General features: G+C 43.3%; 1 protein-coding gene across 1 annotated transcript in view; it reads right to left on the minus strand.

The window, feature by feature from the left end:
- Positions 1-10,295: 10,295 nt before the first annotated feature.
- Positions 10,296-13,828, minus strand: part of HIKESHI (heat shock protein nuclear import factor hikeshi) — a 30,667-nt gene continuing 27,134 nt past the window's right edge. The window contains exon 5 of the mRNA XM_040340091.1: positions 10,296-10,679. Within this exon, the coding sequence (XP_040196025.1) occupies positions 10,625-10,679 (55 nt within the window). The 3' untranslated portion in view covers positions 10,296-10,624. The remainder of the gene's footprint in view (positions 10,680-13,828) is intronic.

Here is a 13,828-nt window from a genome sequence, read left to right on the forward strand (position 1 = left end):
CCACCCAAAAACGGAACTTCCACTTTTCGGATTTCCCCCTCCCCCTCTCTGGTGTCACATTTGGCACCTTTCAGGGGTGCTCCCACTTCTGGACATAGATCGCCCCAATATCCGCGGCAATTTACGCCATGTCCGGCCCCTCCTCCATCCCCCTGCTGTCTTCTGGGAGACACACGGGTACCAGAAGACAGCAGGAAGTGGGACCAGCGAGAGTGCGCCGCACGACTCGCGCATGCAAAGTAGGGAATGGGCACTGATTGGCAACATGGATCCATCAGTGCCACCCCTCAGTGTCCATCAGTACCACCCCACAGTGTCCATCAGTGCCACCCCACAGTGCCAATCTGTGCCCAGTGCCCACCTATCAGTGCCCATCTGTGCCACCCATAAGTACCCATAAGTGCCACCCATAAGTACCCATCAGTGCCACCCATATGTGCCGCCTATGAGTGCCCAGTGCCGCCTATGAGTGCCCTTCAGTGCCGCTTATGAGTGCCCATCAGTGCCACCCATGAGTGCCCATCAGTGCCACCCATGAGTGCCCATCAGTGCCTCCTATGAGTGCCCATCAGTGCCGCATACCAGCGCCCATTAGTGCCGCATACCAGCACCGCCTATCAGTGCCACCTCATCGGTGCCCATCAGTACTACCTTATCGGTGCCCATCGGTGCCCATCAGTGCCGCCATATCAGTGCCCATAATTGAAAGAGAAAACTTACTTATTTACAAAAAAATTATCAGAAAAAAATAAAAAAAATTAATTTTTTGTCGAAATTTTCAGTCTTTTTTTAGTTGTTGCGCAAAAAAATAAAAATAAATCGCAGAGGTGATCAAATACCACCAAAAGAAAGCTCTATTTGTGGGGAAAAAAGGACGCCAATTTTGTTTGGGTACAGTGTAGCATGACAGCGCAATTGTCATTCAAAGTGCGACAGTGCTGAAAGCTGAAAATTGGCTTGGGCGGGAAGCTGCGTAAGTGCCCTTTATGGAAGTGGTTAAAAAAAATGGTATCGGTGCAGCTCTAGATTTCAGAATAGCAGAGACAGTGTTGTCAGTTCAAACAGGAAGTAAAAAAAAATATTAGGAGCTCACTGGATCGATGGTACATCAATAGGTATTTTTCTGCACATGCAGTGTTTGTAAAAAGAAAAGCACACGCATTGCAGAGATGTATTGCATATGTTGTGTTTTCCATTTTTGCCCAGTCATACACTTTGATACTCATACCAATATACCAGCATAACACCACCAATGCTATTTTGTGACACAAATACATTTTATTTAAAGCATAAAATAGTAAAGCGCAACATGAGAAAATGTTTAGAAAAAAAAAAAAAAAAAAAAAAATACTGTATGCCAGAAATCACAATTTTTTTATTTCAAAAGCAGCAATAACATATAAAAAAACAGCATTACCAAAACTTCAAAAATGGTTTCATATTATTTGGCCTTATTTTTGATAATAATAATAATAATAATAATAATAAAAAAAAAGCAGATAGTTTCTCATATATACAATAATTGGCCATGTAATCAGTCAGTTTCTAATACTCTAATATTGGAAGCAAGTCAGCAGCAAAAAAATTATAGAAGAGCAAGAAAACAGCGAGACGAGTAAATGCTGGCAAATTTCTACTCCTCACACAGTTAAAGGGAAACTATCATTTTTTTATACAGATCTTTATGAATATCTGAATGTAACTGGCTTGATGTGAATCATATAAATCAATTGTAATATCTGGTTTCTAAATATGGCTTGTTATTATCCATGTGGTGCGCAGCCATGTTTGCCCATTACATATGCAGGCTGTACTTTTTTCTTTTTTTGTAGTGTTGCACAGTGACTGTGTTTTAGGCCAGGTTCACACCTATGCGAATTGAGTGCGGCTTAAACCGCATCCAATACGCAGAACATTTCTAAATACATTGTTTTCAATGAGGCTGGCTCACATATGTGCGATGCATTCGCACTGCGCATTGCAGTAAAACCGTGTGCGTCTTTTAGGCATTGCGGTGCGGCTCAGGTGCGAATTCAAGCCCATTATCTTCTATGGGTACGCAGCTGATTCGCAGATGTGTTCAGTTTTCTTCAGGAATTTCTCTTATTCAGCTCAATACACTTCTCCCCAACTCTCCTCTCATTCGTAACTTCTGCTGAACAGTTCTCTTATCTCTCTGCAGAGATAAGAGAGCTGAAATTCGCACCGCACTAGTGTGATTCCGGCCTTACTGCTCTCTCTCAGTGGAACTTTAAGGCCCCATGCACACGAGAAGCAATTACAAACACCTCTAAACTCACGTTTTCAAAGGCAAAAACCGGCGTTTAAAACGCCCGATTTTGACGCGAATTGCGCGACGATTTGCGGCGTTTTACCGCGTTTGCGGCTGTCAGTGCTTATCTCAAAGACATTGTAGACCCTCCCAAAGTTTAAAACGCAAAAATAAAACGCTTCTGAACCCAAAATTTTGCGTCTGAAAAAAACGGACATAAACCCAACTGCTTTAAAATGCCAAAAAACTTGATTGTGTGCATGGACACATAGGATAACATTAAATGTGTTCAGGGGCAGTTGAAAAAAATGCCCAAATGCCTCTGAACTCGAGTTTACCAGCGTCTTGTGTGCATGGGGCCTTAAAAGTTTCAACCTAATATAGTCACATGCTACAATATCTGTGTATTAGTCTTTAAAACTGATCCCAATTTGCTCTTGGAAACCCCTTAGATCCTGGCCCAGGCTGTTCACGGTGCCTCAGGTGCGCAAAATCACGCATTGGGTACGTCGACCCTTTAAGAGCCGCCAGCAAGTGCACGCCTGCTGCTCCGCGGGGGACCCGCTGTGCGTGGCCGGCAGGCGCAATCGCGTGCACCAGCACAGGGATTTGAGTGTGTGAACACACAAATCCCTATGCTGTCAGGGGAGAGGAGACATGTCGTTTGTTCCTAGTAAGTGGGAACAACGATATGTCTCCTCTCTTACTCAGTCCCATCCCCATACAGTTAGAACACACACTGAGGAAACGTATTTAACACCTTGATCGCTCCCCCTAGTGTTAACCCCTTCCCTACCAGTGACATTTACACAGTAATCAGTGCATTTTTATAGCACTGAAGTTCACTTACTGTTGCGTTTTTTTTTTTTAAAACGGGTCAGAGATTTTTTTTCCCCCCAGAGCAAGTTTCATTTTTGGTTTCATAGACTTCAATGGAAACGCATCAAAAACGCATAAGAAAAAGCAGTGCTTGCGTTTTTGATGCGTTTCTGCTAGTTTCTCCCTCAAGACAACAGATACCTCCCAAAAACGCAAAATGCACTAAAAACACACCGGGAAAAAACGCATCAATTGCAACCTGCGTAGGTGTGAACCAGGCCAAAAGGTGTGTTCGTAGCCAACGTTTAAGAATAGAACTTCCAGGCAGCTAGGGAGATTCACCCTCCACTGGTTGCCCACCCACCCTGGATACTGTTGACCGAAAATAGTATCAAATCCATAACTTGCCACCAGAACAAGTGTATAGAGCAGTCCTGGGCAAACGGGCCTCATCTGGCCCTTTAGCTCTGTTTGTTGGGCCCTCGATGCCTCTACTGTCATCATACCTCTCCAAGCCTGTCAGCTTGGAAGCCGATGGGCTTAGAGACAGCTGACAGAAGTCTGCTTGAATTTTAGCCACGTATTTACATTAGCGTTTTTGCACATTTTTGGACCTTTTTTCATTAAAAAAACAAACAAACACACTCCCTATAATGTAAAAACGCCTTAAAAACATCAAACGTGGTTTTATAATTTTTTTACTTCTCCTGGAAGCTCAAGATGTCGTTTTTTTTTTCTACTGCCCCTAAATGCCTCTGACAGTGTATGTGTGCATATACACATAGGCCAACATGGAGGGGCTTTTAAAGGCAGTTAATAAAACGTCAAACGCCCCTAACAGCAGCTGTAAAAACATCCTGTGTGCATGAGCCCTTATAGTCTAAAGTAGTGTGCTTGGAGTAGTGTGCATAGGAGAACACTAGTTAGCTTCTAGGAGCAGGGCATTTTTTTTTATGACGGCTTCTAGTGTGCATGGAGCTTTACTTTAGCTTTAGGATATTTGCAATGTCGCTGTGCCGTTTCAAGCTGGGGCATGACCCCAGCTTGAAACGGCACTGGGGTCATGCAGCGGGAGTGACGTCACACGACTCCGGCCAGTCACAGAGCTGGAGTTCGCAGCCCCGGAAGAAGAGGGGTGAAGAATGGATGCTCGCTGCCAGCGAGGAAGACGGGGACATCGTGGGCAGTGTTGCCAACCTACCAGTTCGAAATGTACTGGCACGACACCCAAAATTTACTGGCGCAGCCACGTTTTTACTGGCATTTCACAAAAGTTACTAAATTAAATTTTTAGGTGCAAATTTCAGTTTTTAGGCTACAAACAAGTACGCTAGGCAAATAGCAATCTGATTTAAAGTAGATATTAAGGTAAAAAAAAAAAAATGTCTTCTTATTTTCGATATATGGGCAAATTATTTACCCCCTGCCACCAACACCCCCTGCCTTCACCCCCCTCTGCAGTGCCACAATCTCCCCCTGCCTCCAATCTCCCCCAGGCCCCCTGCCTCAATCACCCCCTGCCTCCATCCCCCTCTGCGGTGCCACCAACAACCCCTGTCTCCATCCCCCACCCTCTGCGGTGCCAACATTCCCCTCTGCGGTGCCACCATGCACACCTGGGCGTTTTTTAGAGTTAATGAGCTTTGGAGTTTATTGGCTTTTTTCTGAACGCCCGAAAATTTCCGTTCAAAGTGCAGTTTTTTTGCGGGAAAAAACGCTGAAAAACGCCGATGCCAGCGTTTAGCGTTTTTTAATCCATTGGTAAAAAAAAAAAAAAAAAGCTACACTGAAAAACGCTGATTAAAGCTATTGCAAAAACGCAAAAAAACGTTGAACGGCTCCCTGCAAAGCTACTGGCGTTTTTTTTATAGCTTGTATCAGCTTCAGTGTGCATGGAGCCTAATACAGACATTTGCAAGTGCCACAAGATTTCACCACCTATTGTTCCACCTTCATCCACATTCATTTTTAGACCATATCTGGAGCTGTTGTCGAGCTAAATATCTTTCTGACATTGGCATCTGAATCTTGGGCTTTATGCTGGTTCCAGGGCAATAAAACACTTGCTCAGCATTACTATGAATTGAGAGGACTGCCCTGAAACTAGTATACAGCATGTAAGTGTGCAGGCAGGTTTTACAATGGGGCACGGGCAGCCACCGCTATTTTTAGTGGCGCTTTGCCGTTGTTTTTGTGGAGGTATTCGGCCACTAGCGGAGCGCTTTTAACCCCCCGCTAGCGACTGAAAAAGGGTTTAAACCACCCGCAAAGCGCCAATGCAGCGGCGATTTGCTGGCGCATTTGCTGCTGCAGCATTAAAGTGGTTGTAAACCCCTATTTTTCACTTTTACGTACAGGTAAGCCTATAATGAGGCTTACCTGTAGGTATAAAGAATATCTCCTAAACCTGTAAGGTTTAGGAGATATTCCCCTCGCAATGCGCCACTGATTGCAGCGGCGCATGCGCAGGGGAGAATCCACGGCGAAAGGACCGGCAGCCGCCGGACCTTGGCGATTTTAAATCTCCCGCGCGCACGCGCGACGTCATTGCCGCTCCAGCCAATCACAGCGCTGGAGCGGTGATACCCGGAAGACACGCCGGAGCAAGATGACATTTCGCTCGGCGTGGACCAGGTAAGTGTTCTTCACCTCATCCCGAGGTAAGTATTTCATAATCAACTATTATGCGGTGCATACTAGCTGATTACAGTATGCCTTTTGCCTTGCAGGTTTTAAATAAAAAAAATAAAAAAATAATAATAATTATATATGCGGTTTAAAACCGCTTTAACTTGTAACAGGTGGCTCATCACATACCCCAAAATACAGAGGACAACTAGAGGGAGCACTTACATGTCTTAATATAAAAAAAAAATAATCAAAATATCAAAAGAGCAAATCAAGAATTTTTTTTAAAGTCACATAAAAATATGTTATAACAATAGAACTAAATATACGTTGCCTAAAAATACACTATAGTCTCCCTTTAAAGTGACTATTACGAAGAAAAACAAAACAAAAACAAAAAAAAACACAACTGCTGATAAGTTAATAGTGTTGCCTGTATACTCTGCATGTGAATGAGCTTTAATTGCCTTCTGCCTGATTGCAAGGTTGTTTTGATGAGCAAAGCTTAAAGTGATACTTAAAGTGGAGTTTCCATCCCAAATTTTTTTTTTCATTATTGTGCTCATTAGACCTAAAAGGGTAAAAAAAAAAATATATATATATATATTTTTTTTTTTACTCATCTGGAAATGCCTGTTGCTATGCGGTCCCACGAAATCTGCCTTTGAAACCACCTAGGATTCTGACATCATCTCCCTCTAATGCTCCTGGGAAATGTGTGTCATCATTTCCCAGGATGCAGTGCGCTGTCCAATTATCACTCCCCATCCAAGACTTCCAGGAAGTAAGTGCTTGTAGGCTTCACAATGCCCACAAGCAAAATGACAACGGTGTAGATATAGTTTTATAAACCATCTTTTTTGAATATCTATGCGGATCGGCGGCGGATTGTAAAATAGTAAGTGACCGGATTTAGATAAAAAAAAGAATGATGAAAGGACATACATTTAAAAAATGCTAATTGTGGTTGGAACTCCGCTTTAAAGGCTGTCAAGACCCCTGCCAGCGCTGTCCACTTCTCCTTCTCCAGGTACTTCCTTAGAAAGTCGCTTGTTAAAGCACCCATGTGTGTGTCTATAGAAAACACACACAGTGCCAGTAAGCCACAGGTGTTTTTTTTTGGGGGGATCATGTCATTTTTATTGGGTTTTTTTTCCCACCTTACAGCAAAAAAATGAAGAAAAAAAAATGCAGTGCCCTTTGGGTGACTTACACATAAAAATAAAAAAAATAAAAAACAGTGCATGACATTGCGTCTTACAAAGGTACCCTCCTCACAGGAGTTTGATTGACAGCAGCCTATGGCTCCCGCTGCCCTCGGTGTCTCCTGTGAAAGCGAACAGGTAGCTACCATGTTTCCCCAAAAATAAGACCTACCCTGAAAATAAGACCTAGCATTATTTTCCAGGAGGGCTGCAATACCCCGAAAATAAGCCCTAGTTAAAAATTCTTGTAAAATCCACTCTATTACAGTATTATATAATGTACAATGTGTGTGTTTCTGTAATATAAATGCGGGGAGGAGAGCTCCGGCCGGTCACAGAAGCGCAGAATGGCGCTATAACAAAGGTATTTGGCACAATTACAGGAACACGCACATTGTACATTATATAATACTGTAATAGAATAGATTATAGGATTTTACAAGCATTTTAACTCAGTTCACACTGGGGATTCCTGACAGGCAGGGAGGGGGAGAGAAGACAGCACAATACATAGTAAGACCTACCCCGAAAATAAGCCCTACTGTATCTTTTGTTGGCATAATTAATATAAGACCCGGGCTTATTTTCGGGGAAACACAGTAGGACATCGCTGAAGCACTGACAGGAGCCGGGTACATTTTTAGGGATAAGTAGAACAAGTAGTGGGGCCTTTTTTTTTTTTACCTTAATGCAGAGAATGCATTAAGGTATAAAAACCTTTAGGACTTTGGAGCCACCTTAACTGCTTGCCGACCAGCGCACGACTATATACGTCGACAGCATGGCACAGACAGGCTGAAGATCGTATATACCGTATATACTCGAGTATAAGCCAAGTTTTTCAGCACTTTTTTTTGTGCTGAAAAGGCCCCCCTCGGCTTATACTCTAGTCACTTTTTTGCTCCTGATCTCCCGGACTTTGGGGACCCGGTACCGGCTGGCCGTAAGTCCCCTAGACCCCAAACTTGGCACACATCCTCCCCTACAAGTGTGCAAAGTTTGTTGTCCGGGGGACCTACGGGTGGGGAGCACCGATTTTTCAAAGCCGGGCACCCCTTCCATAGACTCCCATGTTAACCACTTAAGACCCGGACCTTTATGCAGGTAAAGGACCTGGCCAGTTTTTGCGATTCGCCACTGTGTCGCTTTAACTGACAATTGCGTGGTTGTGCGACGTGGCTCCCAAACAAAATTGGCGTCCTTTTTTTTCCCACAAATAGAGCTTTCTTTTGGTGGTATTTGATCACCTCTGCGGTTTATATTTTTTGCGCTATAAACAAAAATAGAGCGACAATTTTGAAAAAAATTCAATATTTTTTACTTTTTGCTATAATAAATATCCCCCAAAAAGATAGAAAAAAATAGTTTTCCCCAGTTTAGGCCGATACGTATTCTTCTACCTATTTTTGGTAAAAAAAAAAATAAGATAAAAATCGCAATAAGCGTTTATCGATTGGTTTGCGCAAAATTTATACCGTTTATAAAATAGGAGATAGTTTTATTGCATTTTTATTTTTAATTTTTTTACTACTAATGGCGGCGATCAGCGATTTTTTTTGTGACTGCGACATTATGGCAGACACATCGGACAATTTTTACACATTTTTGGGACCATTGTCATTTTCACAGCAAAAAAATGCTATAAAAATGCATTGTTTACTGTGAAAATGACAATTGCAGTTTGGGAGTTAACCACTAGGGGGCGATGTAGGGGTTATGTGTGACCTCATATGTTTTTCTAACTGTAGGGGGGCGGGGCTGGACATCATTGATCGTGTTTCCCTATATCAGGGAACAGACGATCAATGAAGCTGCCACTGTGAGGAACGGGGAAGCTGTGTTTACACACATCTCTCCCCGTTCTTCAGCTCCGGGGACCGATCGCGGGACTCCAGCGGCGATCGGGTCCCGCGGTCACGGAGCTTCGGACCGGGTCGCGCGCCCGGGGCTGGGCACTTAAAGAGGACGTACAGGTACATGCTTGTGCCCAGCTGTGCCATTCTGAGAAACAGAAAAAGACTGGAACACCGCTTTAAGACGAAAGGTGACTTTTCAGGTTACTGTTCAGGCGCAATTAACATTTCTAGAAGTTTCCTTTTAGATGGCCATTCTGTACTTTTTGAGTTCAGGTCCACTTTAATGCGACAAAGCTCTGCCCAATCAGAAACCCAATATTCAGGCAAGGGGGTAGGCAAGAAAAGCTACTCTAGGCACCTCTAGTAGCGCATACTTTATGGATATCAGCAGCTTTTGTTTTTTTTGTTATAGTGGAGGAGTCACCAATTTATATTTAAAGCAAGAAGCTAATAAAACTATCACAGTTAAAAAAACAAAAAGAAAAAAAAAAAAAAACACCTTTCAGCACCTTGAATTATTTCATTAAGTCAGGGTTTGACAAATTTGCTTGGAATCTAGGAGCCAGCTAAAAAAGTTAAAAATGCGCCCCGTCCCGACGAGCTTGCGCGCAGAAGCGAACACATACGTGAGCAGCGCCCACATATGTAAACGGTGTTCAAACCACACATGTGAGATATCGCCGCGATTGGTAGAGCGAGAGCAATAATTCTAGCCCTAGACCTCCTCTGTAACTCAAAACATGCAACCTGTAGATTTTTTTAAACGTCGCCTATGAAGATTTTAAAGGGTAAAAGTTTGTCGGCATTCACGGAGCGGACGCAATTTTGAAGCGTGACATGTTGGGTATGAATTTACTCGGCGTAACATTATCTTTCATAATATTAAAAAAAATGGGGATAACTTTACTGTTGTCTTATTTTTTAATTAAAAAAAGTGTAATTTTTTCTCAAAAAAGTGCGCTTGTAAGACCGCTGCGCAAATACGGCGTAACAGAAAGTATTGCAACGATCGCCATTTTATTCTCTAGGGTGTTAGGATAACAAATATATATATAATGTTTGGGGGGTTCTAATTAGAGGGAAGAAGATGGCAGTGAAAATTGTGAAAAATGACATTAGAATTGCTGTTTAACTTGTAATGCTTAACTTGTAATACCAACGGCCACCACCAGATGGCGCCAGCTCACATCTGGTGGTAATAACTTGTAATACCAACGGCTCACCACCAGATGGCGCCAGCTCACAAAAACCCAAAAAATTCTTTATTTTTTTGCCCACCTTTCAAGCCAAGTCGCCAGGACACTATTTCTAGTCGCCATGGCGACCTGGCGCCCGGGATTTGTCGAGCCCTGCATTAAGTACCTTTACTAATCCACTGATGGACGATGGAAAGTTAATCAATGAAAACATTTGGTAACCATTTCTGCTTACTCTTCACTTGGTAATTGGATTTCAATGGCCAAATATTCTAATCCTAACAAAAGTTGACATGCTCATCCAAAATAAAACTAAATCTGTTCTCAGAGCAAATAATTTAATGGCAGCCGAAGACGGATAAGCGATCATAGTAAAAGGGAACCTTAAAACAGGTTTAGTAAGATACTTATTGAAAAAACAGCACATATCTGAGAGAAAACGCGTGAGGGGGGCCAACTGAGAAAAAGCTGCCAGACCCCGCCCCCAAAAAGTCATCCAATGAGATCTGTGTGATGCCTGCCATTCAAAAACACTCCTTGCTGGAGGAAAAAGGGAGGCAGGAAAAGGGGTCCAGCAAAGAAAGTGTTAAAGGGAGGCACAAAATGTAGCTTTCCAATTAGGGAAGGCCGGTGAGGGAGGCAGCCGCTCTACGTCTTCCAGAAAAAGGGGTTCTGTGCCAAACGCCGCTGGAAGTTCTCGTACCTGCAAGGCGACAAGAAAAACAGATTAAAGGACTCGACCACTTGTTTTATTTTTTTTAATTATCAATTTACCGTATTTATCAGCGTATAAAACACGCACCTTCATTTTAAGAGGGAAGTTTTAGGGAAAAAACATATTTAAAAAAAAAAAAACAACAACTTTGAATTAAAATAAGGGTCAGTGCCCATCAATTCAGCCTGATTAGTGGCAATCTGGAGCCTCAATGCGGCCTAATCAATGGACATCTGCAGCCTCGCCATCTCTCATCAATGCAGCCTGATCAATGCCCATCTGCAGCCCATCAATGCAGCCCATCTCCCATCAATGCAGCCCGATCAATGCCCATCTGCAGCCCATCAATGCAGCCCATCTCCCATCAATGCAGCCTGATCAATGCCCATCTGCAGCCCATCAATACAGCCTGATCAATGCCCATCTGCAGCCCATCTCCCATCAATGCAGCCTGCTCAATGCCCATCTGCAGCCCATCTCCCATTAATGCAGCCTGATCAATGCCCATCTGCAGCCCATCTCCCATCAATGCAGCCTGATCAATGCCCATCAGTACAGCCTGATCAATGCCCATCTGCAGCCCATCTCCCATCAATGCAGCCTGATCAATGCCCATCTGCAGCCCATCTCCCATCAATGCAGCCTGATCAATGCCCATCTGCAGCCCATCTCCCATCAATGCAGCCTGATCAATGCCCATCTGCAGCCCATCTCCCATCAATGCAGCCTGATCAATGCCCATCAGTACAGCCTGATCAATGCCCATCTGCAGCCCATCTCCCATCAATGCAGCCTGATCAATGCCCATCTGCAGCCCATCTCCCATCAATGCAGCCTGATCAATGCCCATCTGCAGCCCATCTCCCATCAATGCAGCCTGATCAATGCCCATCTGCAGCCCATCTACCATCAATGCAGCCTGATCAATGCCCATCTGCAGCCCATCTCCCATCAATGCAGCCTGCTCAATGCCCATCTGCCGCCCATCTCCCATTATTGCAGCCTGATCAATGCCCATTTTTAGCCTCAATGCTTACCTGCAGCCTAGAGCTGCACGATTCTGGCTAAAATGAGAATCACAATTTTTTTTGCTTAGAATAAACGATTCTGTTTCTCGATGTAACATCTTCTTCCACAAAAACAAATTGGGCTAACTGTTGTTGTTTTTTTTTTTAAATTCATTAAAGTGTATTTTTTTTTTATTACATTTGAAAAACCGTTGCACAAATACGTGCGACATAAAACATTGCAACAACCACCAATTTATTCTCTAGGGTCTCTAGGTTTGGGTGTTCCAAGTACTGTATTTATTGGCGTAGAACACTCACTTTTTTACCCTGAAAATAGAGGGGAAACTGTGCCTGCGTGTTATACGCAGGGGGCTGTGGAAAGTTTTTTTCCTGAAACTTTCCTCTTAAAGTTAGGGTGCGTGTTATACGCCGATAAATACGGTAATTTTCTAGCAGAAAATAATTTTTTTACAACAACATTTCAGAAAAGATTTGGTCTTTAAATGGTTAAACTTCCTTCATCTACACGCTGGAGTTCTTTCCTTTGAGAAAAGAACGAAAAGATACTTTGTTTCCACTTATTCACATTTTGTATTAAAACTTGACAGACTGCCTGGATTTTGTTCTTCCAGCTGTGAGAACTCTCTGCACTTGTTAGATCCATCTGTTTGCGTATGAAAAAGGGACATACTATTGGTCCCTATGAGATCGCGGATGTAAGCGATGAACATCCGCTGACACCCGATCTCGTCCGCCTCCGCAAAGACCCGATTTTGCAGACGCAAGAAAACCCTATTTTTCCTTCCGTCTGCGGATCGGATGAACACGGACAGGCGGTCCGTGTTCATGCGATCCCCCCATAGGGGAGAGCGGAGGAAAGACAGGGCGGTTCCTGCACAGTGTGCGGGGACCGCCCTGTCATCCGCCGGCTCAGCGGGGATCAACGGAGCGATCCCCTCTGAGCAAACGGAGCATACGGAGGCGGATCAATACTGATCCGCCCTGTGTGAAAGGGACCTTAGGCCCCAGGTAGATGGGGACTCTGCAAAACATACGTTAAGGCCCGGTTCACACTGATGCGAGTTCATAACGAATGTGATGCGTCAAAAAACATTCTAAATTCGCATTTCATCCATAAAGTCACTGGGGTAGATTCAGATAGAATTTACGCCGGCGTATCCATAGATACCAAAATAGTGAAAGTGATTCTGCGCAACGTATCTCACATCGCAGTGACACACAAAATTTAAAACACAAAAAAGTGAAACACGATAAAAATCGAAAAAAATATATAAATAAAATAAATAAATTCAGTGCAATATCAGTGATATAAGAGAGATAATCCCACTAAAATATAAAAACAAACTATATAAGTGTAAACCAGAGTCCAAACTGGGAACCAAATATATAGTCAGTAGAGTGATGTGAAAAAGAGGGCAAGTCCTTAAGTGTAAATAAATAAGCAAATAGATATAACAAATAAAGGCTGCCGGATGAAAGGTTAGACGATGCTGAATCCAGTGAATACAATGGCAAGTAGATGATGGAATATATCCTTCACTAGGCTCTCAAGCCTCTTACCTTCAGGAAGGTGTAAATCAGCATTAGATCTCTCACACAGTGGCAATCCTCTATAGATGGTTTCCTGTCCGTTCGCCCCTTGAGCTGGCACCACGTCTCTTTTAAAGATCCATATAGTACTCCGCCCAAATAGATAAAAGGAGAGAAACAGAACAGAGGAGCCTCCGATGGTGAAGTACAGTAAATTAGGGTGTACTTTATTAAAAGAAAAATCCGTGCTTACAATTAAAAACAGACGTGCAGCAATTTTAAAATGAGCGGCGTTCACAGCGCCGGCTTACGTCACTCCAGGTGTACGCCAATCCCTACGCGTTACGACACAGGGTCACGTGTCTTCATCTGGGGCATCTGATTGGCGAGCATTCTATTGTTTATGTATCTAAGGAAACGGAAATAGTATCGCCGCCATTTTATTGAAGTCCAAGTGTTATATATTATGTGCCATCTATAGAGGATTGCCACTGTGTGAGAGATCTAATGCTGATTTACACCTTCCTGAAGGTAAGAGGCTTGAGAGCCTAGTGAAGGATATATTCCATCATCTAC

Source organism: Rana temporaria, chromosome 2 (assembly GCF_905171775.1).
Source record: "Rana temporaria chromosome 2, aRanTem1.1, whole genome shotgun sequence".
NCBI classification, from domain to species: Eukaryota; Metazoa; Chordata; class Amphibia; order Anura; family Ranidae; genus Rana; species Rana temporaria.